At 33.9% G+C, this 25,220-nt stretch overlaps 2 protein-coding genes across 2 annotated transcripts in view; one reads left to right on the forward strand and one right to left on the reverse strand.

Moving 5' to 3' along the window:
* The window catches only part of LOC143909810 (uncharacterized), a 231,333-nt gene that overhangs the window by 69,080 nt on the left and 137,033 nt on the right, over positions 1-25,220 (forward strand). The gene's annotated exons all lie outside the window — the stretch shown is intronic.
* Positions 1-25,220, reverse strand: part of PsGEF (Protostome-specific GEF) — a 101,339-nt gene that overhangs the window by 20,327 nt on the left and 55,792 nt on the right. Inside the window, exons 12-23 of the mRNA XM_077428294.1 lie at positions 15,107-15,336; positions 11,543-11,708; positions 10,980-11,165; positions 10,657-10,897; positions 7,320-7,523; positions 7,094-7,252; positions 6,804-7,013; positions 6,233-6,346; positions 5,943-6,153; positions 3,848-4,001; positions 1,176-2,075; positions 956-1,031 (exon numbers count right to left, since the gene is read on the reverse strand). Of these exons, the coding sequence (XP_077284420.1) occupies positions 956-1,031; positions 1,176-2,075; positions 3,848-4,001; positions 5,943-6,153; positions 6,233-6,346; positions 6,804-7,013; positions 7,094-7,252; positions 7,320-7,523; positions 10,657-10,897; positions 10,980-11,165; positions 11,543-11,708; positions 15,107-15,336 (2,851 nt within the window). The remainder of the gene's footprint in view (positions 1-955; positions 1,032-1,175; positions 2,076-3,847; positions 4,002-5,942; positions 6,154-6,232; positions 6,347-6,803; positions 7,014-7,093; positions 7,253-7,319; positions 7,524-10,656; positions 10,898-10,979; positions 11,166-11,542; positions 11,709-15,106; positions 15,337-25,220) is intronic.

Here is a 25,220-nt window from a genome sequence, read left to right on the forward strand (position 1 = left end):
ACATTAAGAAAATCATTTTATATATTAAAAATTTACCCTGGTTATGCTGAAGAAATCAACAACCTCGAAATCAAATCGTCAGAAAACCGAGTAAGGAATATTTAACAATTCCACAGCAAAATGTAAAGATAAAGGTGTATATTTGCATACTAATCAATTGTAATGATAAAAATGGAAGCTTTTGTATTTGGCTTTTATGTATCATGAATCTGTAGTTATTAAAAAAAAAAAACTGAAGATGAATACTTATAGTCGTTCTAAATTTAAATTAATATTTTATCACTACCCATTATATATTTGATTAAAAAATAATAGTTTTGAACAATCAAATATTCAATTAACTATCGTACTCGTATAGTAACATTTTTTAACGTTTACAACAAATCTACATTAAAAATATTTCGACCAAAAAAAAAATATTTTACATATTAATTGTAAAACATTTCCTTTTGTTACGAATATGCCGATATTTTTATAAATAAAAAAATATATGTTTGCCTCTAGTGTCAAACAAATTTTATCGCACACACATTTCTTTAAAAACGCTTAAGAAAACAGTCATTAAGAACATCCATGATTGCACTTAATACTGGCAAGTCCATTTGCATTTATTTGTTTAATATCAAATACACGTTTGTTTAAAATAACAACGAAATCGTTAGATAATTCGTACAAATTTTGGCAATCGATTTGTATGGTAAATGTCGGAGAGGTAGACAGTAATTAAAAGTCATTGTTTATAAATTAAATAAATCGCAATAAAATGTATGCTACGCTGTTTTCATTTGCAAATTTGAACACAAATATTCCTAATACTTATCTTTTAAAAATCAGTTATAGTTAGTACACCTTGTTACGCTTAAATAAAATATTATTTTATGTATCGTTTAGCTGATAGAAACATAAAAATAAAATTTCATGTATAAAAATTAAAATTTTCATTTTTTATGTCAACAAAAGAAATTTTTAAGCTCTCTTTCCATAAGTTTTTTAATTTAGGTTTTAATTTGGACGACACGTTAAATTTCAATCTAAAAAAATACAATATAATAATTTTATACGTCACTATTTTTATATTTACCGTGTAAAAAATTCAAACGACTTTCATTTTAACATCAATATACAATAAATTTATAAAAATTTCTAGAAAAATCGATGCGAATCAAAGGTCTAACGACTGAGAGGGATGATTTCGACCGCGAGATTTGCTCAGCCGACGCGAGCTGAAGAAGTCATCGCGGAAGTAAATGTTCTCTTCCACGTCCGTTTTGAAACAGGGGTCTAAGTTCAGATCAGCCAGTGCCAGATCAGCCTCGAAAGACTCCCACCTGCACAAACCATCCGAGTCCCATAGCTCGGGATCGTCAATATGACACTCCTCTCCGAAATCATGCTGAAAGGAACCAGACACATAGTCTGCAGTGGAAGGTGTCAATATAGCACTGGGAGACGAAGGCGTCTCCGAATTGCCCACATATCGCTTTTGCAAAGAATAGTTATCATCGGAAGTACCTCTCTCTAAACTAGTCATGGAGACAAAATGGGAAGAGAAAGTTTGAGAATTTTTGGACGACTCTCCTGGAGAGACGTTCGGCGGGGGTGTATCAGGGGTTTTGGCACTGTTTTGAAGATTATTTGGCGCGAGGAACTTTTGATCTTCGTCGTAAAACTCATTATTGCTATAGCACTGGTCGGAGGATTCCTCATTGACATTCTCAGAGTGTATCTCTAAAGTGGCTATAGGATGTTGGTATTCTTCCTCGATGATGGAACGGTTGTTTGTGCATGATATTGTCAGATTTGATAGTTTGGAGATGGAGTCGTAGACGATGCCGGTGGAGGCAAAGCTCACCGAATGGTGGCGTTGATCCGTCGGCAGATCGGTGCTCCCGTGCCTCTGGTCAAGGGTTCTGTGAGAGTTGGCGGGGGTGAGACGAGCTCGTGGGGCGGATATGGACGCGAACGATACCTGACGCTGTTGAGAGTCCAAGGTGACCTCGGAGTAACAGCCTAAAGGTGCTGGTGATTCCATTGGAGAACTTAGCGGGGTTCCAGTAGAAGAGTTGATTCTACATCTGAAACGATAACAGTTTGATTTTAATATCAAATAGTCTTTAATAGTGAATATATTTTATTTTATTAATTGAAAAATCAACAGACAGGATGTATGTACATAGATATGTATAAAAAAACAAATAGTAAATAAATAATATATGTAACATCCGAGTCCAATAATAGATTTTTACAAAAATGAAAAAGATAAATATAAGGAAAACAAATTAAAAAGTAAAGAATAAAGGCATGACAAAATATGTAGAACATTGCATAATTAAACTATAGTATTAAAATATTTGGAAAAGGTTATAAAATAGAATATAAGAAGAAATTGAAATTTACAAATATAAAACAAATGAAAAAGGTAAATACAAAATAAACAAATGAAAAGGAAAAGAATGAAAGCTATAATATGATTAAATAGCACATTACATAACTAAACTGAAGTATAAAAATATTGGAAATATTGGAAAAATAGAATAGGAGAAGAAATTAATCAATCGGTCAAGATTCTCTTGATGTTAGACCTGAATTGATGTAGGGAAATATCAAATAGATCAACCTCATTCAGCTCTCCGTTAAACATACGATAAACGCGCTGCAGATAAGAATATTTTTGGGAATTAGTATTGAAAGGATCAAGTGAAAAGAGTGCAACGCGTATAGAGTACCGAACTGGGATTCTGAAATTAACCTTATTCAGTAAATCAGAACAATCAAGGAAACCATTTATGAGCTTAAAGAAGAATATAGCATCAGTATGTCGTCGCCTGACAGAAAGATTGTTAAAAGAAATGATTTTTAAAATGTCGGAAACAGTAGAATGGGTATAGGTAGGAAAAAGGTAGCGTAAGGATTTAATAAATTTAAGTTGAACTTTCTCAATACAATTAATATGGGATAAATAAAAAGGTGACCAGATAATTGAGGCAAATTCAAGGTGAGACCTTACAAAGGAAAAATAAAGTAATTTTAGTACATAAGGATCATTAAAGGGTTTTGTTGAGCGGAGTAGGAATCCAAGAGATTTAAATGCTTTGTTGGTAATAAAAGAAATATGTTCAGAGAAATCTAGTTTATTATTGAGAATATATGAAGTCGTCGTGTCAATGTTTGTTCATTGATTCTGTTCAAGAAACGAGCGACCTGGGTGACATTATTAGTGTATATGTTACACCGAATCCATGAAATTGTCTATTACAAGCATTCGGCAAGAGAATTGCCGAATGCGTGAAAAATGCAAGCACGTTGCCCAGTTCACGGATTCCGTAAATTCTTTGCCGAATGCGTGAGCTGGACAGCGTGTTATATTATAACCAAGTGTCAAAGTGAATAAGGATGTTTAATTTAGTTTAATTTACATATTATTATGTATAATATGACTACATACATATAAAAGTAGTAATTGACAAAATTACTACTTTTAAGCTTACCACTACATCACCGCAGATATAAATAAATTTAGATAACAAAAAAGTTCCTTTTGTTTCATTTTTGAGAAAAACTTTAAAAAATTAATATATATATATATATATATATATATATATATATATATATATATATATATATATATATATATATATATATATATATATATATATACATATATATATATATATATATATATATATATATATATATATATATATATATATATATATATATATATATATATATATATATATATATGCGTAACGCATACTTTGCAGTCAACCGGTAGTTACGAACACTGTCAACCATGTCGCTCGTTTCTTGAACAGACTCTAAGTATACTTAAAATATTTGTACTTACATTTGACGTAGAAGAAGACTCTGCCACACGGCTTTCAGATCAGGTGAAGGTGCTCTTAGAATTAAAGTTCTAGCCCTGGCCCTTACAGGAGGTCCACATCGAGCTGTTGGACTAATCGCTCTCCCGGGACCAACAGCCAATCGGAATTCATTAGCTGCAATATGAACTATCATATATCAACTCTATCTATCAAAACAATATTCTGCATAAGATAGTTCATATATTTATTTATTTATTTATAGTAGTTTTGGACCATTGTGGCTTTACAGGAAGAGCCTAATGGCCTACATTCATTGATGTATAATACACTAGATCCGCCCTCACGCTTTATACTGGTCTCCCTTTTGGCGCATGCAAAATACATGGCGCATGCACAGTTTCTCTCAGTAGGTAATAGGGATCCCATATATTCGGCGACTTCAACTATTCGAATATCGAATATTAAATCAAGAGCTATTCGAATATTCGGATATATTCGAAAATTAAAAAAAGGTAATTACATATGTACCAAGCATTAATTTGAATTAATCGTCTTATCATAGTTGTCATTGAATTCCACCTCGTTTTTACAGCCAATAATAATTTACAAATTTTTTATTTTCTTTATTCATTATGATTTCTTGTAAAAATGTGTATTTCGCCGGTCACTTCTTAAATATTCGTATTATTTTTCTGATGTTTTCTAAAGTTTTATAGAGATTATTATCGATCGGAAAGTGATTTTCTTCAAACATTTCCGTTTTTAATGAATACAAATCTGTTTCCTCACATGTAGACATTTCATATTCTTCATTATCTTCATTATTATCACAATTATCCCCATTATATATTTAATTTTCTTCATAATCGTCAGCTTCTTCGTCATCACTCTTTTCATGCTGATTTTGTGTATTTAGTTTATAAAAAAATATATACACGAATAATATTCGAATAGTTGATGAAATATTCGAATAACGAATGGCTGAAAAATCAGACGAATAATTCGAATACTCGAATATTCAAATATTCGATTGGGATCCCTAGTAGGTAGGTAGGTACCACTGCGTCGTAGGGAAAAAACCTTTTTTTTCCCAACTTCCCCGCTAGTTAAACCCCCCGCACCCCTCAGTTAGTGAAGACAAGATCTCCGACCAAAATCACACGTCAGGGCCCATCTATGTGTATTATATATCTATGCCTACATTTGATTATGAAAAACAGAAAAATAAAAAATAAAATACATAAAATAAAAAGAAAAAATGCAAAAGCAGAAAAACATGATAAAATGAAAAAATAAAAATAAAAAAAAAACAGAAAACAAAAGAAAAATAATACATAAGAAAAAAAATAAATGTACAAAAGTGTAAAAATCAAAAATGAAATCAAAAATCACATTCTTAGTTTCATATTAAACAAAAGAAATATAGTATATAAAAATGTACATAGGGAGAAATAAAAAGAAAAAGTAACATAAAATAAAACAATATATAAATAAAAATAAAATCATAGCGAGGCCCAAATGGAAGAGAGTAGATCAAGATTCCACTCATACATCACATTCAAATTAAGAAAATAATGATGAGCGCAGGTTACCAGATAAATATGTTAAAATAATATCCGATAATCTACGCTCACCAAGGTGGAAAATATCACATTCAGGGACGGCAGCAACGATTTTATTGAGAAGTCGAATAGCTCTTGGTATAGGAGCCATTCGAAAAAGAACTGTGCGAGCAGGAGGTACAACCATCAAATGATGATGTCTACCACGCACATTATTATTAGGGACATAAAGTCCCAACTGTTCCGGCAACAACGGGCATGACGTATTACCACGCAGTAGCTGGAGAATGAAACGAATTAACGAGAAGTTTCTACGAAGTTCAAGTGTATTATACCCAAGTATGCCCAAAAGGAAAGGAGTGGGATAGAGATATGGGTAGTACCCATACTCTTTCTTATAAAGAAAACGAAGAAATGCTTTTTGCACTTTTTCGATAATAAGAGAGTAGTTTTCTTCATGCGGATTCCACACAATCGCATTATACTCTAGCTTACTTCTAACAAGCGAGCTGAAAAGCAAGCGAGAAGCGAGAGAATATATGTATGTAGCTACCTTTTTTCCTAACATTAAAACAAGTTTCAGTAATATTTGCAATTGGTAATGGCTCTTCAGTTATAAATAGCACTCTATCTCTGGAAACAGTAGCAAATAAGAGCAGATCGGTGAATAATAAAGCCCAGTACGGCTTAGCCGTCCGACCTTCAACTCTTGCCAAATCTCCACCGAATATCCACTGACGTCCAGGTTTACCCAACACGAATGGCTGCAATAAAAACACATTATTGATAACTAAAATAAATAAACGACAGAAATGAATAAATTCTAATATCACAAATACACACCTTACACCTGGTAAAAACGAGTCTACTTTCCAAGTCTCCTACCGATAAGAGTGGTCTACCTTCACCGAGTGGACCCATCAATCCAGCCCCGGCTGTTATCTCATGATAGGCAGTCTATAAAGTTATAAAACAATTAATATAATATAAACCAGCGGAATAGACTAGTGGTTAGCATATAATGCTTTGAACAGAGTGGTCACGAGTTCAAATCCCACTGGTTTCTGCCGGCCAGACCTTGGATTTGTGACTCCAGGTCGATCGTTTCCTATCAGAGTTTGCCAATTTATCAGATTTTCATTGAAACGGTTCCAATAAATTGGCAACCTTACCAATTTTCTCGCAAAATCTCAAGTTTTCAGCAATCTCGAATTTTGCTGATTTACAAATTTGACCACAAATATCTCTGTGGATGTAATTGATATGTATTTATGTACTTTGTATAATACTAATAATATTTGTATCAAATGTACTATGTTTTTGGCCATGAAGGCGCATTGGGGTATAAATTAATAGATAAGATAAAATAAAATAATAAAAAAAAATGTAGGTGCAACACATTCCAATTGTATACCTGTAAGTCATTGACTAATCTCACTAGTGCTGTATAGTCTGGATGTGTCGTTGGTACAATGGATCTTGCTGCTCTTAATAGTCTCAACAACTCTCTAAATTGTTCTAAAGGCTTATGAACGAACTGGGTAACGTCTGGTTTACGACGAGGTATAGCTGGCTCAGTGCATATCTTCATAAAATTACCACCTTGCTGTCTCATTCTTTGAACCTAAATTGACCACATTATTACTCCATAATGATTACTTAACAGTTGTAATGGACTACTGAGGAAAAGTTATACATATATACCAGAACACAGTCAGCTCTTTTGAGGCCGTTACAATATGTTTTGTACAGTGAAATGATCGAAGGCAGTCTTGACAAATACACACTGGCTATTAGATGAAGTTGAACTTCTCCTTCTTCACCTACTACTTGTTCCAAAATGTCTTCTGATAATCTCAACAGCTGAAATATTTCAATATGAGTATATCTGGACCTACTTTTACTTGTTTTTTAAATGTTTGATGCTAACCTCTTCACAGTTTTGGAAAAGTAATTTGTGTTCTGTGGGTGTAATAACATCTATTTTGGTTGATAGTGGTACAACGTATCTTTCCATACCGAATTGCATCCATGCTGAGTATTGTTGTTCCCTCAAAACTACCGCATGTAAAGCTCTGATGTGTTCACCGCCACCACTGCTGGTAATGACTCCACTTCCACCACCAGTTACACTCTAAAACGACAAATTTAAAGTTTTTTTTCGAAGATACATAGCAAGTTTGTATCAATTTTAAATAATAAACAATAACTGAATTAATGGAATGAAAGGAGGATAAGTTTCAGGGCCGTAACTAAGCAGGTACAAAATATTTATACCCATAGGGAGCAAAAAAAAATCTATTCTTTATTTATTGAGCGATTAATTATTTACTGGTAATTTTATATAATTAATTAAATAGCATAAAATTTATTTTTCATGAAATTCGATGCAATTTTTTTTTTTTGAAAAAAAATGTAGACTTTTCGACTTATTCAACTCATGAAAAGTTATTGTATTGTAAAAAAAAACTATCACATTTAAAAAAAGTTTTTTAAAAACATACCTCTTCAATAATTTGTATATAAAATTATTATTTTGAATAAAAACAGCAATAATTTTTTTTTACTATCGCCAACTATGTTTAAAACTAACAAACAAACGTCAAATAGAATGTTGGCGGGCAAATTACAAACGCGCCTTACACGATATATTTGCACTATCGTAATGGCGGAGGCTCCATTTACTTATATTGATGACCAAAATGAGCAATATGGCAAAGTATGAAAACGATCGGATAAGAGATAAAAATGACCACTAACACGAAAGCATGTGAAACGTAAAGGAGGTATATGTAAAAATGGACTTAAATTCTTTCAATCGAACTACATAGTACCATTTTCACAGAAGTTACGGTCCAGTTAGGGCAGGCCTAGGCAAACTTTTCGAATGAAGGGCCACATTATGAATTAAAAATGAACATTGGGCCGCAAGTAAAGTACTATTTATAGATATACATTATTCACTGGCATTAAAAAGCATTTCAACATAAAAAAATAAGTGATCCTCTTATAACACTGTTCGACAAGAAAAATTGTTCAGAGACGAGATATGACTTTTCTTATAGATCTATGCCCAGTAAACACGAATCTGGTAATAAAAAATGTTAATTGGCTCGAGATTCTGAGATATATGTATGAGTTTTTTTAAATCACGCGATTTTTCAATATCTTGGTGTTGTTCCGTCGATGTCTCAAAATTTGTCAATTTTCTGTTCAAAATGAATATTGGAATCTAAAGTTGGGTATTTTATCTTCCATTTGTAGTACTTTTCAGCTTTCAAATCTCTCAAAGTAGTCGTCCAGTTTAAATCAAAAGTCAAAAGTACGTAGTTTCACTTGGGATTTTTTCCCACTGTTAATACTATTTTATATTGAGTTTTTTTTTATTGAAACATGTTTATTGGGATAATTTTTTGACTGTTAAAAGGTTAATTGGAAGTGTGCTGAACTTCAAATTGGTAAAATTGCGAGCAAAAAGCTCGTACTAGTATTTACTCGTATTTACGACGACTACTTAGAGAGATTTGAAATCTGAAAATTACTACAAAAGAAAGATAAAATACCCGACTATAGATTTCAATATTCATTTTGAATAGGAAATTGACATATTTTGAGACATCGACTTAACAACACCAAGATATAGAAAAATCGCGCGATTCATAAAACACATACATCTCCGAATCTCAAGCCAATCAACATTTTTTTATTACCAGATTCGTGTTTACTAGGCATATATCTATAAGAAAAGTCATATCTCGTCTCTGAACCAAAAAAAAGTCGTCATTTGTCGAACAGTTAACCAACAATTTGGCAGGCCAAATTTAACATATAACCAACATATAACAATTTTAACATATAACCAACAATTTGGCAGGCCGCACAAAAATTCGAATCGAGCCGCAGTTTGCCCAAGCCTAAGTTTGGGTATGATGAAAAATAAATCAAAGAAAAAAAATGATAATTTTCACAAATATATTTACAAAAAATAAATAAAACAAAATAAAAACACAATAAAACATAAGAGTGAACAGTTAACAAAACAAAAAAAAATAAATAATTAATACTAATTAACAGAAAAAATACATGAACCTTAAAATAATTCATAATAATTGAAAAAAAACAAACATATTATTTTCTAATTTAACAATACATTTACTATGCACCATGATCGATCTTATTCGTTTGCTATGATTATCGTAAAAGCAAAATTTTCAAAATTGATCCACAATTTATCGAAAAAAATTGACTAATCATTATGTACCTACTATCAAACTAAATTTTCCTAAATTTTTCGAAATTTCATCCTAGATTTTGCCATCAAATAAAACTATTCAACATTCATATTTTTAACACTAAAAAAATAATTAAAGTAAATTTCAATACAAAAAAAAAGAACTGGCCAAAAATTCATCTAAATTTTAAAAAATTTCCTAAGACTAGATGTGCAAGAATTTTATACAATTTCAAAAATATAACATAAATATAACAAAAAAAAAAATCATAATGTCTGATGTTCATATTCAAGTATTTAAAATTCAATGCAAATTATATAATACATAATTTACTATAAATGTTTAACTATATACATTAAATTGTTGTTGAAAAATTCAACGAAAACTAAGCGTTAAATGCCCCATTGTATAGTGGTGCAGGTTTGCCTGCCGACCACGTTAAGTATCTAAAATAATATTTAAAATAAAAATAAAAACCGATTTACAAAATCTAAATCATATAATAATTAAAATAGTCATCGAAACTTGAATTATTATAAAAACAGTAACAAAAAATATTTTTACAAGCAAAAAATTTTGCTTCAATTTGACTTCTAACCATCGTACATACGTCTACTACTTGACTACAATAAATATTTAAGCACTAAATTATTAGGAACATAGATTTACAAATGAAAAATAATAGTAATTTTAAATAGTATTGAACGTCAAATCGCTTACACACACAGTTTCAGCATAAATCGTTCCCGTCATTTCTATTAAACAAAATCATTACACAGATGTAAAATCGCCAATATATTACAAAACACACTGGATAATGCAATGCAAATCTCTCACATTATTCTTAATAAACCTTGTAAATTGTGTGCAGAAGAACAATAGTATCAAACAGACATTTTATACACTGACTAGTACGTTACCTATTCATCATTGTACTATCATATGTATCGATACAATATATCCACACATAGCAGATATTATCAAATTCAAATGTAATCTTTATAAATTATATTAAACGATGAGTCCCTGACCGACCTCTCTAGTGAAAGCCAGATGGGGCAAAGCGACCGGTCTTCTCCGGGGCTCGGCTAGAGAGCGGGCAGAGGGCGCACGCCCCGGAGCCCTAGGCGAACATGGTGCCTCTGAAATGGTAACATGTGAGGCTATAGATCCACGAGCAGCTCCCGACAGAGATATAGGTCCTGGAATTCCGCCTCCCGGACCCTGTCCTGGCGTACGTCTGAATGTTTCCAGCAGCAGTTGAGTACCACTAGACCTGAAACCAAACAAATATCACTATTAAAATACATTCAATCACAAAACAACATCAGAAAAGTTAGTATCAGAAAATATTTTACTTGATTTGTGTGAGGACTTGTGACTCCGGCATTGTTACCACATTGTGTCTGTCTACGAATACCAGATAATCTCCAGGCAAGAGGCCTGCTCTTTCAGCCGCACGTCCAGCTTCCACTCTTTCCACTCTCGGCGGCCTCGTCCACACTACTGAAAACCCAAAGCCTTGCTCCGGAGGTCTTACAAGTCTGAAATTACAAAATTAAACATTATATATTGCACTTATCTGCAAACTAAGTGCAAGTAAGCTAAACAATGGCGTAGTAGCAGCACTCGGTCGCATTCCCGTGGAGTTCTCAGAAGTGACCATAAATACCATGGGGCTGAGTGTCGTGGGAATACATATCCGAGTACGTGACCGTAACAATAGGTAAACAAACCGGATGTCCTGAAAGACCTGCCCCTTATAAGGCGGTACTCAGGCGATATCAAGACATTCTGGACTGAGCACTGCCAGTGTGTGTATCTCCTTAATCATCAATAAATGCTGTGACACGACTTTGGCCTTTTACTTGGATCCTCCACCCACCCCTACGCAACAATATTATAGAAAATTGATAGATACCTTCTTGAGGTGGTGAATGGTGTTCTTCCAGCTCGATTGCCTGATGCTTTTCGTTGCACGGCTGCGGGTGCAGCATCAGGACCCTCGATGGGGTCCAATTCTAAGTATCTTAAGAACAAATGTTCGTCCGCTTCTCGCTGTTGTGTAGCAAGCCTACCACCAGTACCTAAAACATTATAAAATTCACAATTATAAAATGCATTCAATAATCATACGACTATAGCGTGTGCTCTATATTATATAGGTAAATAATTATTTTACAGAACAACCCCAAATCAACTTTGCAACCCAATTGCAGAACAATGTAATTTTATTAAAACATTCCAAGTATGAACACTAGGCTAATAGTTACATATTGTAAGACGAATAAAACTGAAAAGTGGACCAATGAAATATATTTAAATATAAATTGGAGGAATATGTAAGGACGGAAATGATACTTAAATGGTACCCAAGAGAATAACAAGAAGCAAGATATTCAATTTAAATATATTAGGCTGACGAATTAATAAGAAAAATTACGATTATTTTTTACCATCGTACTGACGGAAGTGATTTAAATTTCTACCGTTGACCAAACCACGCAAAATGGCAAAGTTTCAAAACGATCGGAAGAATGTAGGATACAGTGTCAGACCGATAAGCGAAGTGAAGTATAGAAGAGCCTTGTAATGAATAGAGTCAAATGAATTACATATAGCCAGCAGCATAGATCAATGGTTATCATGTAATGCTAATTTCAATTGTGTGGTCATGGGTTATACTACAGGTGTGTGCTGCTAGCCAGACCTTTGGATATGTGACTCCAAGGTCGATCGTTTCCTACTAGAGTTTGACAATTTATCTGATTTCATTGATACGGTTCCAACATATAGGCATCCCTGTCCTATCTCTATCGCAAAAATTCGAAATATTCAGCATCTCGATTTTCGCTGATTAGTATTAATGCTGCAAATTTGTCCATAGATGCTTCTGTGGATGTTTATCGTTGTTTGTATTCGCCTTATATAATACTTACAATACTTCTGTACAATGTTCGACTATAGATGTTGTGTTTAATTTAAAAATATAATTAATAATTCTTAATATGTATAGCACACTCGTTGCATTGGAGGAATCGTTTAAGACGAGTGTGAATTATCGATTGAATAAAATAATAAATAATAATAAAAAATATCTTAGCCCGGAATAGGAATAATGTAATCTTGAAAAAAGTGATGATGATGCTAAAGATAATTCAAATTGAAGCTCAAAAGTTAAAATTTGACCATTGGATATTCCTATTCTAGTAAAGAACTTTATTATATGTCATTTTTATATTGAAAAACATATTTTTTTTTACTTGCAATCTAATCTGAAAAGCACTCGCCTACTTTAAGCCTCATTTGCAACATTTACTTTATATTTACATTCACTGAATAATAAGCTAATAATAAAATACATATTTATCAGCACATTAAAAACAAACAAGAGCCATTTGCAGAAACATTCCGACCGAACAAAATTCACCTTCCAAATTTCATATCTATAATATAATACAGATAAGGAAATAAATCAAAAGTTTCCTGCTTTCCATTTGATTTATGGTATGTTTTCTTTTAAATGCGGTCGACGTTGCACATTTGCGAGGAAAATTTTCATTTTTCCCTGGCAAAACTTTCACAATTGTTCGGAAAATTGAAAGCAAACCGTTTTAAGCCCCCATATACATATGAAGGGGGGGCGAGGGGGAGGGATAGTTGAAAAAGTGAACGGATTTGCTGGATTTGGTCCAACTGTGAGGGACACAATTGAATGACCGCACAGAAACAACACAATGCGTTGAATTTCGATGGGAAATACGTATCGATGAACAATTATAAAGGGATTATGAACGAGAGGGTGGTTTTAAATCACCCAACCAGCGTGAGGAGCGTGAGTTGGCCATATTATGCCTTTGTTCAAACCGCATTTATCGATTATCGACACTGAAAATAAGCTATGTAATAATAATGTACGCATAAAAACTGATTTTAATGACCTGATAAGAATCTCATTTACAAGTTTTGCAGCATACACTGTGTATGTCATGTTTTGGGTTCAATTATACATACATATACATTCATACATATGTACATACATGTATAGTCTATAGTCATATGCTATTGAATATTATTGTTCTATTTCAATGCTAACTACATTTGAAAGTATATATAATAGGTTAAATCTTAATAATTATTATTTAATTTTTTACATATTAGCCTACTCTACTCTAACGCGTCACTGTGGCCAGTCCCACAATCATAACACAATTAAGGTATATAAAACATCTGTGCTCGACGATATTTATAATTGAAAAAATCAACCTCGGGCGTGGCTCCACAACCACTCAACCAGTTCAGCGCAGCTTACATTAAACAGGTCAGTTTCACCAGCAACCCGGTTGAGCAGATATATCGCTCTAGATATTGGAGACGTTGCCAACATATTTGTGCGAGTCACAAGAGGTGACAACAAAACACGATTCCTCAGGTCCCTGAACTTACTAGGTGTATAAAACTTAAATTCATTAAGAACCTAATAGGAAAGCATTAGGATATAGCCAAGGATAATAACCATACAATTTCATATAAAGATATCTGAGAAACCGTTTTCGGATTCTCGAAAATCTACAATAATGAGTCATATGAGTAGGACTCCATATAATGGAAGAAAATTCTAGAATGCATGTACTTTTAAGTAAAATACTAGACGTCGAAGTATGGAAAATAATACATGACCAGAATGAAAATGAACGTCTTGAGTTCTCTGGAAAATTTTCCAACAAAAGAATTTCCAACGAAATTCTGCATAGTTGTATATAAACTATCAAAAACATCAAAAATAATTTGCATGATGCTCTGAAAATATGGTTTACAAAAATTAGCCCTTTGGCAGAGAAGAGAAATCGAATAAAGTATCAATTGATTAATAAAAACAACTCTGTAAGTCGAGCTTTAGCCATGAAAGATTACCACATTGGATAGGATAAGATAAGCGATTCTTCAGATTCAAATAAAAAAACAAGAAAAAAACAGTTTTGAGACAGTTGGTTTCTTTTAGCCTGATACTTTATCTCTTGGATTTTGCCCACACATAGTGAGGACTGCTCTCTATGGAAAGTACTGATTAAATTTTATTTTATTATATAAAAACATCCGGTGGCCCTTACGGCATAAACTCCGAGTTGATGAAAACTCGAAAAATGAACTCGTACCAAAGAATTAAGATTTGGAGCGAAGGTAGATACAGTATCTAGATAGCATTTTTATAAGATTCAACTAATTCGAAATGCTAATAACTTGAATTTGAGAGAAACTGAAGGGAAGGATACCAATTTATTGGATCCATCACAACAATTAAGCTAGAAAAATTAGAAAGTTCTAGAAGGGGACGGTCGATCTGCTTTTTTTAATAACCACAAGATTAAGCCAGCAGCGTATTTGAACCCACGACCTCTCTACTGGTATGCAATAGCTTAAATAGTGGCATATTCAAAGTTAAGCAATGTGTTCAAAGCTACATCTAATTGCAGGCATTTCTTACCAGTTTCGTTGGCATCTCTGCTGGAGCAGTCTTCTCCGTCTTTGGAGAGGGTTTCGGCAGCCATGCTGGTGCCGTTCATAGGGGATGTCCTCCTGAAGACGGGGTTCTGGACCTTGTAGTGGGGTCTCGCCGACACCCCCGTCTGCGAGACCAGGCACCACCACCCGCTGATCTCCTTCTTAACAGCATGACTCAACGGAAACGATACGCATCCTAGGAACTCGCTGCGTCTGCAAATTAAAATTCAAATTCAACGAATTAGTTGTGAAAGGTATGTATGATATTAAATATGGCACAACTACCAGTTGCACGCGGGGTGTGTGAAGTTAAACTAAAGGTGAACCGTTCCTTGACCTTTTGCCAGACGGTTAACTGGAACCAGGGTCGAACGAAGGGGTGCCAACTCGGTAGAAGCTTGTTATATGTATGTATATTAAAAAAAACAACGTGTCGGAATATATATACATATGTATACGTACATGTATATTCAGATACTTTATGTAAAATTTTATATAAAAGGAGTGGTTGTTTGTTAGAATGTTCAGTTGGACTGAAAAATGAGACGATTATGCACGAACGCTTAGTATTTTCTATGAAATTATATTCTGTAGACTTTTCATTAAATTTCATCCTTTTAGTATGAATAGTGAAACTATTTTTGGTTGAAGTTTTTTTGATCTTAGGCCTCAATTTGACGTTGATAAAATTTTTTTATGTTTATGTCGTTGTGGTTATTCTATCTACATATGTATTATACATATCCAAAGGGAAAAAAACAAGACCTTGAGTCTTGATACTTATTGGAATTCCAATAAAATCCTATTTCTCTTATAAATCGAGGATTACTCTATTGAATACGTACGTACATACATATATTGCAGAACTGAAAATTGACGAGAGCGCATGGGAACGCCGCTCCCTTTCGTGAAATTTATAAACTTCGCTCTCCCTCTCGTGAAAAATTCAATATTTTCATACCTTTTCGTAAATTTAAAAATTGCATTTAGCGACTGTATCCAATAAATCAGTAACAATTAATTAGAGAAACCCTGACTCATCACACACAAACATGTCAATCTATTATGAACACATAAAAACTTTTGAGGATACTCTTCTTCGAACAGTAGCCCATTAAGCTTATATTTTACAACAGACTTTCTCAATGATTTTTTTAATTGAATATATTGAATAAGGAGAATATTTTATTTCTGATTACGAAACACTTACTGAAAAAAAATCAGATAGGGGCGTAAATTTACCACGATCAAGTGTTGCTGGCCAAACCTTTGATATACATTCGTATGTGACTCCAGGTCAATCGTTGGCAATATATGTAAATGATTTCATTGTTGAAACGGTTCCTACTAATTTAGCAACCTACCCTCATTTTTCACCATTATTTGAGTTTAATTTCAAATTTACAATAATATTTTAGATTTATACGTTTATTTGACGGTAAGTGTCGATTTGGGACAATTCCGTAATGTATGCAATGTAATATGTAATATGTATGTAATGAAACCAAAAAATTTAAAATTGAAAATAATTTTATTTACAATAATTAATTTGCATTTAATAAATATTATATTTGAATTAAAAGTTGAGATAAGTCGTAACATAGTAGAGATATGTATTGGAAAATGTTTCTGGAATGATTACTATGATGATCCTAGTACCAAGCCGACGAGACAAGTATAGAAACGGAGAGTTCATTTAACGAGAATTGATGATTTGCATGGAGAGAGACCCCGGTCTATTGCTATTTTCAATTGCCCCGATGTTTAGTAATATATGTAGGTATATCCAAAGAAATGTTATAATAATAGAAGTGGCTTTAGACGTTATATTGTAGTCAAGTGACGATTGTCCACAGACATTCCTAAATAATTTTAGCATCTGGCGTATTTGTTGATTGGTGCTTGACGTATTGTTTATATTACTCGCAAGATGGGCAAGTGCATCGTTAAAAATTGCACAATGCATTAAAAAACACACAATAAACAACATGAGATACATTTTTATTAGTAAATTGATCTGATTGTATTCCGTGCGTTATGGAGACGTACCGCGTAATATTGACACAATTTATTTATTCGTAAAGGCCCTTCTAGTATTATAACATTTCTCTGGGTATATCACAATCAATGGATCCAACGGCGGTTCACAGCCCTATGAACACGCGCTGTCTTTTATATAATACTTTTCAACAACTCGAAAGATCGATTTAAAGTGCGTGCATAAAAAAATAGAAACACCACCGATCGTAAAATAAAAAATTACACGAGAGAAGTTATATATATATATATATATATATATATATATATATATATATATATATATATATATATATATATATATATATATATATATATATATATATATGTATTATAGGTATGTGACTTTTATGAACGCGTTAATGTTGACAAATCACTCCATACCGGGCGAGCCGTTTGGTCGTCTATTTCTGATATTTTAAATCGACAAATATTATTTTTGTGCCCGGAGGCCATTTGTAATGCGGTTGTTGTCGCCATCGAAATCAATTTTCCGTAAAAACTCCCCACAAAGTCGGAAATACAAATGGCCGAACGAGGCTATCGCTTTTTCCATTGGCATGGCGCTTTCTCTCTAAACGACGACGGCGAACGAAAAAAAAGTAAAGTAAAAACATCCGAAAGTAGTGTTGGAAAGTCGTCGTCGTAAAATATTATTGAAATCGTAGAACCGAAGAGTGCTTCCTCGATGTTTACAATTCGCGCCTGCGAATGCCAAATCGTACGCAATATTCGCACGTGCCACTCTGCTCTGTTCACACTGTGCGATCGTTGTAACTGACTACTATGTATTATAAATCATTATATGTACATATATACTCGTCTTTTTGCAGATCGCTCCAAAGCGACGAGTGTACTTATACCGATACAATACAATCAGTATACATAAGCATTTATACAAATCCGCATTCATACAAACATCCACAGTGCCATCTGTGGAGAAATTTTTGCAGCATTTTTATTATCAAATTGGCGAACCTCAAGACGGTGAATAACTTGAGGTTATCAAGAGAGATGGGGAAGGGGATGTCAATTTTACAGAAACCGTTTCAATGAAAATCAGAAGAATAAGCAAACTTTGATAAGAAACGATCGACCTGGGGTGACAAACTAAGGTCTGGCCAGCAGCGGAACTCTAGTGGGACTCGAACCCGTGACTAATCTGCTCGAAAGCATAATATGCTAACCGCTAGTACTTTTGCCTACTCTCTAATTGCCTAATTGACATTAATTGAATTCATAATAACCGTTGTCTGATTATAAATTCAAATTTAAATACATATAATAACCCACTAGTATAGCTCAAAATTAAATACGTATGATTCACATTGTTTTAAAGAGTACGGTGACTATTTCGCACATGGCGATCTCGCACACGTCACTAAAATCTCGATCACGGCATATCTGGCAATCGAAAATTCCAACCACCGAGAGTTATCAAACCTACGTATTTGCGATTTTTGTGGCAACGATTGTCATCTTCGAGATCGCCGTGTGCGAAATTGTCCATATGTCGTTTAATAAACTCTGAGTATTCAAAAACAATAATTGCTTTGGCGAAACAACTATATATGTTAATCATATCTAGTTTAATATATTCTTCAGAGCTCTTCTCCAGGACTACATTTACTGGAAGGAATGAACCCAAAATAGACAAAACTAAGTGGAGATAATGTTTTGATAATGATGTCGTAAATGTTTTATAGTCCTGACAATAAAGAGAGAAGAGATTTTAATGTTGTTATACAAAATAAATAGTAATGAGGAAACGGAATACGTGGGTTAACAGTATGTCAAAGGAAGTTGATATAATGGGTGAGTCACGTGGTTAAAAGAATGGATGAAAGTTAGACAAAAGTTCTGGAATAGTACCTGAGAGAATGTATGTAAAAGGGTGAAAGGAAAGCCGCATTGGAGATGAGTGGAAGAAATTAGAAAAATGTGTGGGGTGAGTTGCGCAAAACAGAGACGAATGGAAACTTTCACCTAGTAGTGGATGGTAAAAGACAATGACGATGATACAAAAGAGTTATTACATAATCTATTGGACACCTCACATAAGAGATAACGTTGAAATGAAATGAATTTCCGTACTAAAATTAAGATTTAAATCTGTATAATTATTTCGCCGAAGCGTACATGTACACAAACACGGCAAATTAGCATCGAAACAATGTCCAATTCGAACATTTCCATTAAAAAGAGAAAACTTTTACGAAGTCATCATTCCAACTCGGCAGGTTAATATCGTTTTACAGTTCCTTTTCCATTTCCTGCTTTCAAATAGAGTGATTTATCCGCATCGAGCCGGCTAGCTTAACTGGAAAAAAAAAGTTCAAAATAACTATGTAAAAGCTACACCCCCTTAAATGCGCCATTCGGGTGTGGGGTCGATTCGAATTACATAATGCCAATAACGAGTTTCAACCCACACATACATACATATAGTAAATATTATAGTTACCTAGGCGGGTCAACATAGATGAATAAATTAGATAAGGAAAGTGCGTAAATGGCACTTGTTGATTTTTCACCCGCATAGCGCCAGCATTTCTGAATATCATACGGCGAAAGGTTAACCCGGAGAAATTTTCCCGAGAATTTCCAGATCGAACCAATAAATCACAACTTAATTGCATATGGTGGAAATCGTTTTTGAAAAAATGGATGCGAATTTCATCGGATCGACCTACAGCCAGCCGTCGTTAACGAGCTCTGGCCGTTTTCCAAATCGGTCAACGCCGATCGTATGATTTTTCGCGAATGAAACGATTGCGATTTTCAATTTGGAACTGAGAGGATAATCAGTTCAGTTGATGGAATTACCCGCGATTAAGTGGGCGTTCGTTATTCCCATTTATAACACTGTGTAACGATATACATACATACATAGATGATGAATGATTCTTAGCCTGTAACTTAACACGAACGACGATTATTACTAACTAGATTAGTAACTAGAGTTCCCCGTTTGTAATATTTTATACTGCTGACTATTAAACGTTTTGGAAATACAAATGTGATTTTTTCAACAATTTTTGTATGGAATTCTTAGTTTATGGGAAAGAGTTGTTCGGACTATTGCATTTCAAACCACTCGGCTACCTGCCTTTAAAAGTAGGGAGCAGATGATGGATAGACAATCTCGAGAAAGAGGCGGTTCCGTGTGGACTTCGTGTGAGTCGTAGAATAAATGCTGTGAATTGACTTTGGCTTATAATTTCCATCCCTGAACCTATCCCCACCCAACAATACAATATTTATTTATTTATACTTTGGGAAATGTGGCGTAGCCGATAGACGCCAATTTTACATTTTCCCATGATGCCGTTATTGGGTTGCCCCTGATCGACTTCCATGGTATTAAACTTGTACATACATATATGTGTATATAAATTTTATAGATAATAGATTTGTGAAATTATATGAAAAAAGTGGTGAAATAGTGGGTAGGATGTTTTTCTCCAATTTGATGAAGAACCATTTCAATAATGAAATCAGATGAATTGACAAACTTCGATGGGAAACAATTGATTTGCAGTCACGAATATCCAAGTCTGACCAAAAAAAATGGACCAAACCCGGCAATCTATCGATGGTTAGAATTGATGCAACCACCAAGCTTTGCTGCCGAGTAAAATGTCATACAAGTTTCTAACAGTATTTTAAAAATACATTTACCATGGTGACAATTAGACGGTAGGTAGGAGGCCAATTCGGTGATGAACCGTTTTCCTCAATGAAATCAGATAAATTAACAAATTTCGATGGGAATCGATCGACTTGGAGTCGCAAATATCCAAGTCTGACCAGCAGCACGACAGATTATACTCGGAATAAATTATTTTCAAACAAAGTCAAACTAACGGAAGTGATCCCGGCAAACTTTCGGTGGTTTGCATTAACGCAACCACCAAGCTTTGCCACTGAGTAAAATGTCATACAAATTTCTAACATTTTTTTAAAAATATATTTACCATGGTGACAATTAGATGGTAGGTGGCCAATTTGGCGAGAAACTGATTAATCAATGAAATCAGATGAATTAGCAAACTCCGATAGGAATCGATCGATTCGGAGTCACAAATATCCAAGTCTGACCAGCAGCACGACAGATAATACTCGGAATAAATTATTTTCAAACGACGTCAAATCACGAGATCGAACCCGGGAACTCACAGCCGCTAGAATCATACGCTAACCACTGATTTATGCTGCTGGATAGTAATCATTTAGAGACTAGCAACTTTTCTAACACAAAATGTATACATAGTACATATGTAGTACTGTCAGTCGGGTGATGCTAGTTGAGCCAGTTTAAAAACAATTTAAAAAACTGTAGTTTTAATATGTAACAAGATTTATTTATGATTTGTCCTTTCATGATTACATTATGAACATTTCAAGTTCTATGCATACTTCCCCTATTAGAAATTCCAAACTCCATATGATCCTATAAAATTCGAACATTAAAAGACGTTGTTATAAAGTTACACCGTATATAAAATCCACTTACATGTCATAATTACTGAAACGCGCCATTCCGAATTATCCAAGTCACTTAATTACAACATAATGACTTATGAAAATTACATCATTTCAACGCGTATTGTGCAATAAAGGAGGAACGCTAAAATTTCCGCACGGTTTCGCATTGTCTATTGTTAGATCAAACACTCATTAATAACTTAAAATAACGATTGCCCGCCGAGTGAGTTGACTCGTATGACGAGAGCATTTTCCCGTCTAGTGTGGACGAATTTCGATAGGAAAGAAAGCATCATTATGTGAAACGCTAGTTCAAGAGTAGAATTGTTCCAAAGGATGGGAGAAGAAAACAGGCGCCAGAAAGAAAGCGGAGGGGGCGAGGAATAGAGAAGGAGGAGGGAAATTCAGAGAATTTTCCCACAATATCCTGGGCGCTAGAATTTTCCGGATGCCGCATAATATTATCGACATTCCTTCACAGAGTCTATGTGTGCGCAGGCAGCATCACAAACGAACTGCATACACTGAGACGTACTGAAATTAAGCGGGGGAAAATAATTTTCCAACCGCTGTATTGTGAGTGGAGAAATAAGGGTGAAAATATATGAAATGGGGGGAGGGGGTGAGTGAGCACTCTCTCTCTCTCTCTCTCTCTCGTATCCCAAAGAACAATGAAAACCTTCGTCAAACATTTTCATTAATATGTGAATAAGCGGATCGTTAGGTGAACGCGTACATAATTAATTAAAGTTAACGTACATACATACGTATGTACATATGTATGTATCCCGTTCACACATTAAAATATGTGTAATATTTCGTTGTACACTTTCGATGGAAATTACAATGTTATTCTAGAACGCAGCTAGGCGAGATTTGTTCTGGATTGAATCGGAATTGAAGCTAGGCTGGGTTTGGTTCTAGAAGAGTTGATATTTTTTGTGCAATTAATATATATGTATATTTTAATATATTCAACCAGCAGAATAGACTAGTGTTTAGTATATATGTAATGCTTTGGACAAAGTTGAAATCCCACTGGTTTCTGCTGGCCAAACCTTGGATTTGTGACTCCAGGTAGATCGTTTCCTATCAGAGCGTGCCAATTTATCTGATTTTCATTGAAATGGTTCCAACAAATTGGCAACCTTACCCATCTCAAGTTTTCAGCAATCTCGAATTTCGCTGAATTGTATAAAATGCTGCAAAATTTACAAATTTGACCATAAATGTCTCTGAGGATGTTAATTTATTTGTACATATTTACTGAATTTAGATGAATTGTTTAAAAATGCTGCAAATTTACAATTAAATTTGATATGAATTTACTTTGTATAATAATACTTATAATACTTAGGCCAGGAAGGCGCATTGGGGTTGCCTGTCAGGCCTGGTGTTAATTAAAAATGAAAAATTCAATTCAGGCATACTTGGGTATAATTCCCTTGAACTTCAGAGAAACTTCTCATTATTCGTTTTGCTCTCCAGCTTCTACGTGGTAATACGTTATACCCATCGTTGCTGGAACAGTTGGGACTTAATGTCCTTTATAATTATGTTGGTGCGTTGAAGGTTGTACCTCTGCCCGCACAGTTCTTTATCGGATGGCTCATATTCCAAGAGCTATCCGACTTTTCAATGAAATCGTTGCTGCTGTGCCTGAATGTGATATTTTACACCTCAGTGAGCGTGGATTATCGGAGATTATTTTAACTGATTATTTAATCTGTCTGGTGGCCCGAATACAATTTTTATAATTGTAGTGATGTGAGTGAAATTTTGATCTTGCGGGCGAAGGATGAAATGATATAAAGGCGATCCAAGGTTTTGAGTAATATATTTAATTACATTATTCTTTTACGTTAATCACCTACAATCCATATTTTTTATTCATTCTAAAATTAATTTGGTTTTATCTGGCTAACTATATACATTTGTAGCTTATACCGGGTCAACTGACTCATGAACCGTGACACGGGAACACAGACCTACAATGTACATATGCATAAACCGGGACATGCGGTAGATTATCGGATATTATTTTTACATATTCGTCTGGTAAGGTGCGCTCATCATTATTTTCTTAATTTGAATGTGATGTAAGAGTGGAATCTTAATTTACTCTCTTCCATTTGGGCCTCGTTGTGATTTTTTTCTTATGTACATTTTTATGTACTATTTTTCTTTTGTTTTATAGTATTTTTCTGCTTTTAGCTTTTATTTCTTTTTAATCTATGAATTATTACTATTATTATTATGATTTTTATTTTTCTCTCTTATTTTCTTATGGAGGCCATTGTGGCGGATTCGGTTCTTCCTGTAATGCCACAATGGTCCAAACTAATGTTTAAATAAATATTATTCTCACTTTATATTCAATGTGAAACTAAGAATAGGATTTGAAGATTTTATTTTATTTTTTTCACCTTATCTTCATTTTTATGTATTACTAGCTGAACCCGGCATGCGTTGCAATGCCACAATAACGCGTGCAATTCCCGTTCCCGTTCCACAGACATTCAATTTTATATATACATAGGTATAGATATATTTGTTGACGTGGTCCATCCGCTGTGTGTTTGTGGTACAGCCCTGAATGGTCAGTACATTCGAGTGCGACGTAGGCGTGGCGCAATTATTGTCACAGTAATCTTCCCGGACATGCATACAAATCCTGAAATCGGTTCAGTGGCTTAGGAGCCTATTCGAAACATACACACAGATATTCAATTTTATATATATACATATATAGATTTTTCTTTTCTCTTTTTTCGTGTACAATTTTTTCATATGTATCATGTTTTTCTGCTTTTGCTTTTTACATACCTCCTTTACGTTTCACACGGCTTTCGTGTCTGTGGTCATTTTTATCTCTTATCCGATCGTTTTCATACTTTGCCATATTGCTCATTTTGGTCATCAATACACGTTAATGTATCGTCTGCCATTACGTTGGAGATAAAATATCGTATACAACGCGTTTTTAAAACGAAGAAAGTAAATCTTCCTGACGTTTAACAAGCGTTGTTTAACAAGGCGTAAACTGTTCGCCATGACACGGCATTATCAAATTTTAATTGTTTAAACGCCTATAATTCACTCTATATTTTATGAAATTTACTCTATTGGTTCTCGTTATCTCTAATATATAAATATTTATAGTTTTAACTCTCATATGTATTGTCACGTTCCAGGAAAATATTTATTTAATTTTTATTTACTACTTGGTTAACCAACCAAGTTTCTTTATTATTATTAAAATGTTACATTTATCTTATATTATAGATATATTCGAAAAACGATAGATTATGGAACGATGACTTTTATAATAGGAGACACGTAGAACTATTTCACTATAACTTTAACTTTCGTTCGCTTTATTCTGCTGCTATGCTGACCGTTATTTGCGGACGCGTTCTCGGAGTCTTTATGATGATGACTGTCACTCTCGGAGTCGATGATGATGACTGTCACTCTCGGAGTCGATGATGATGACTGTCACTCTCGGAGTCGATGATGATGACTGACTAATGCGATCGAATGGCGATCTATATAAATGATTTGTTATCTTA

The sequence above is a fragment of the Arctopsyche grandis genome, chromosome 3 (genome assembly GCF_051622035.1).
Source record: "Arctopsyche grandis isolate Sample6627 chromosome 3, ASM5162203v2, whole genome shotgun sequence".
Lineage (NCBI taxonomy): Eukaryota > Metazoa > Arthropoda > Insecta > Trichoptera > Hydropsychidae > Arctopsyche > Arctopsyche grandis.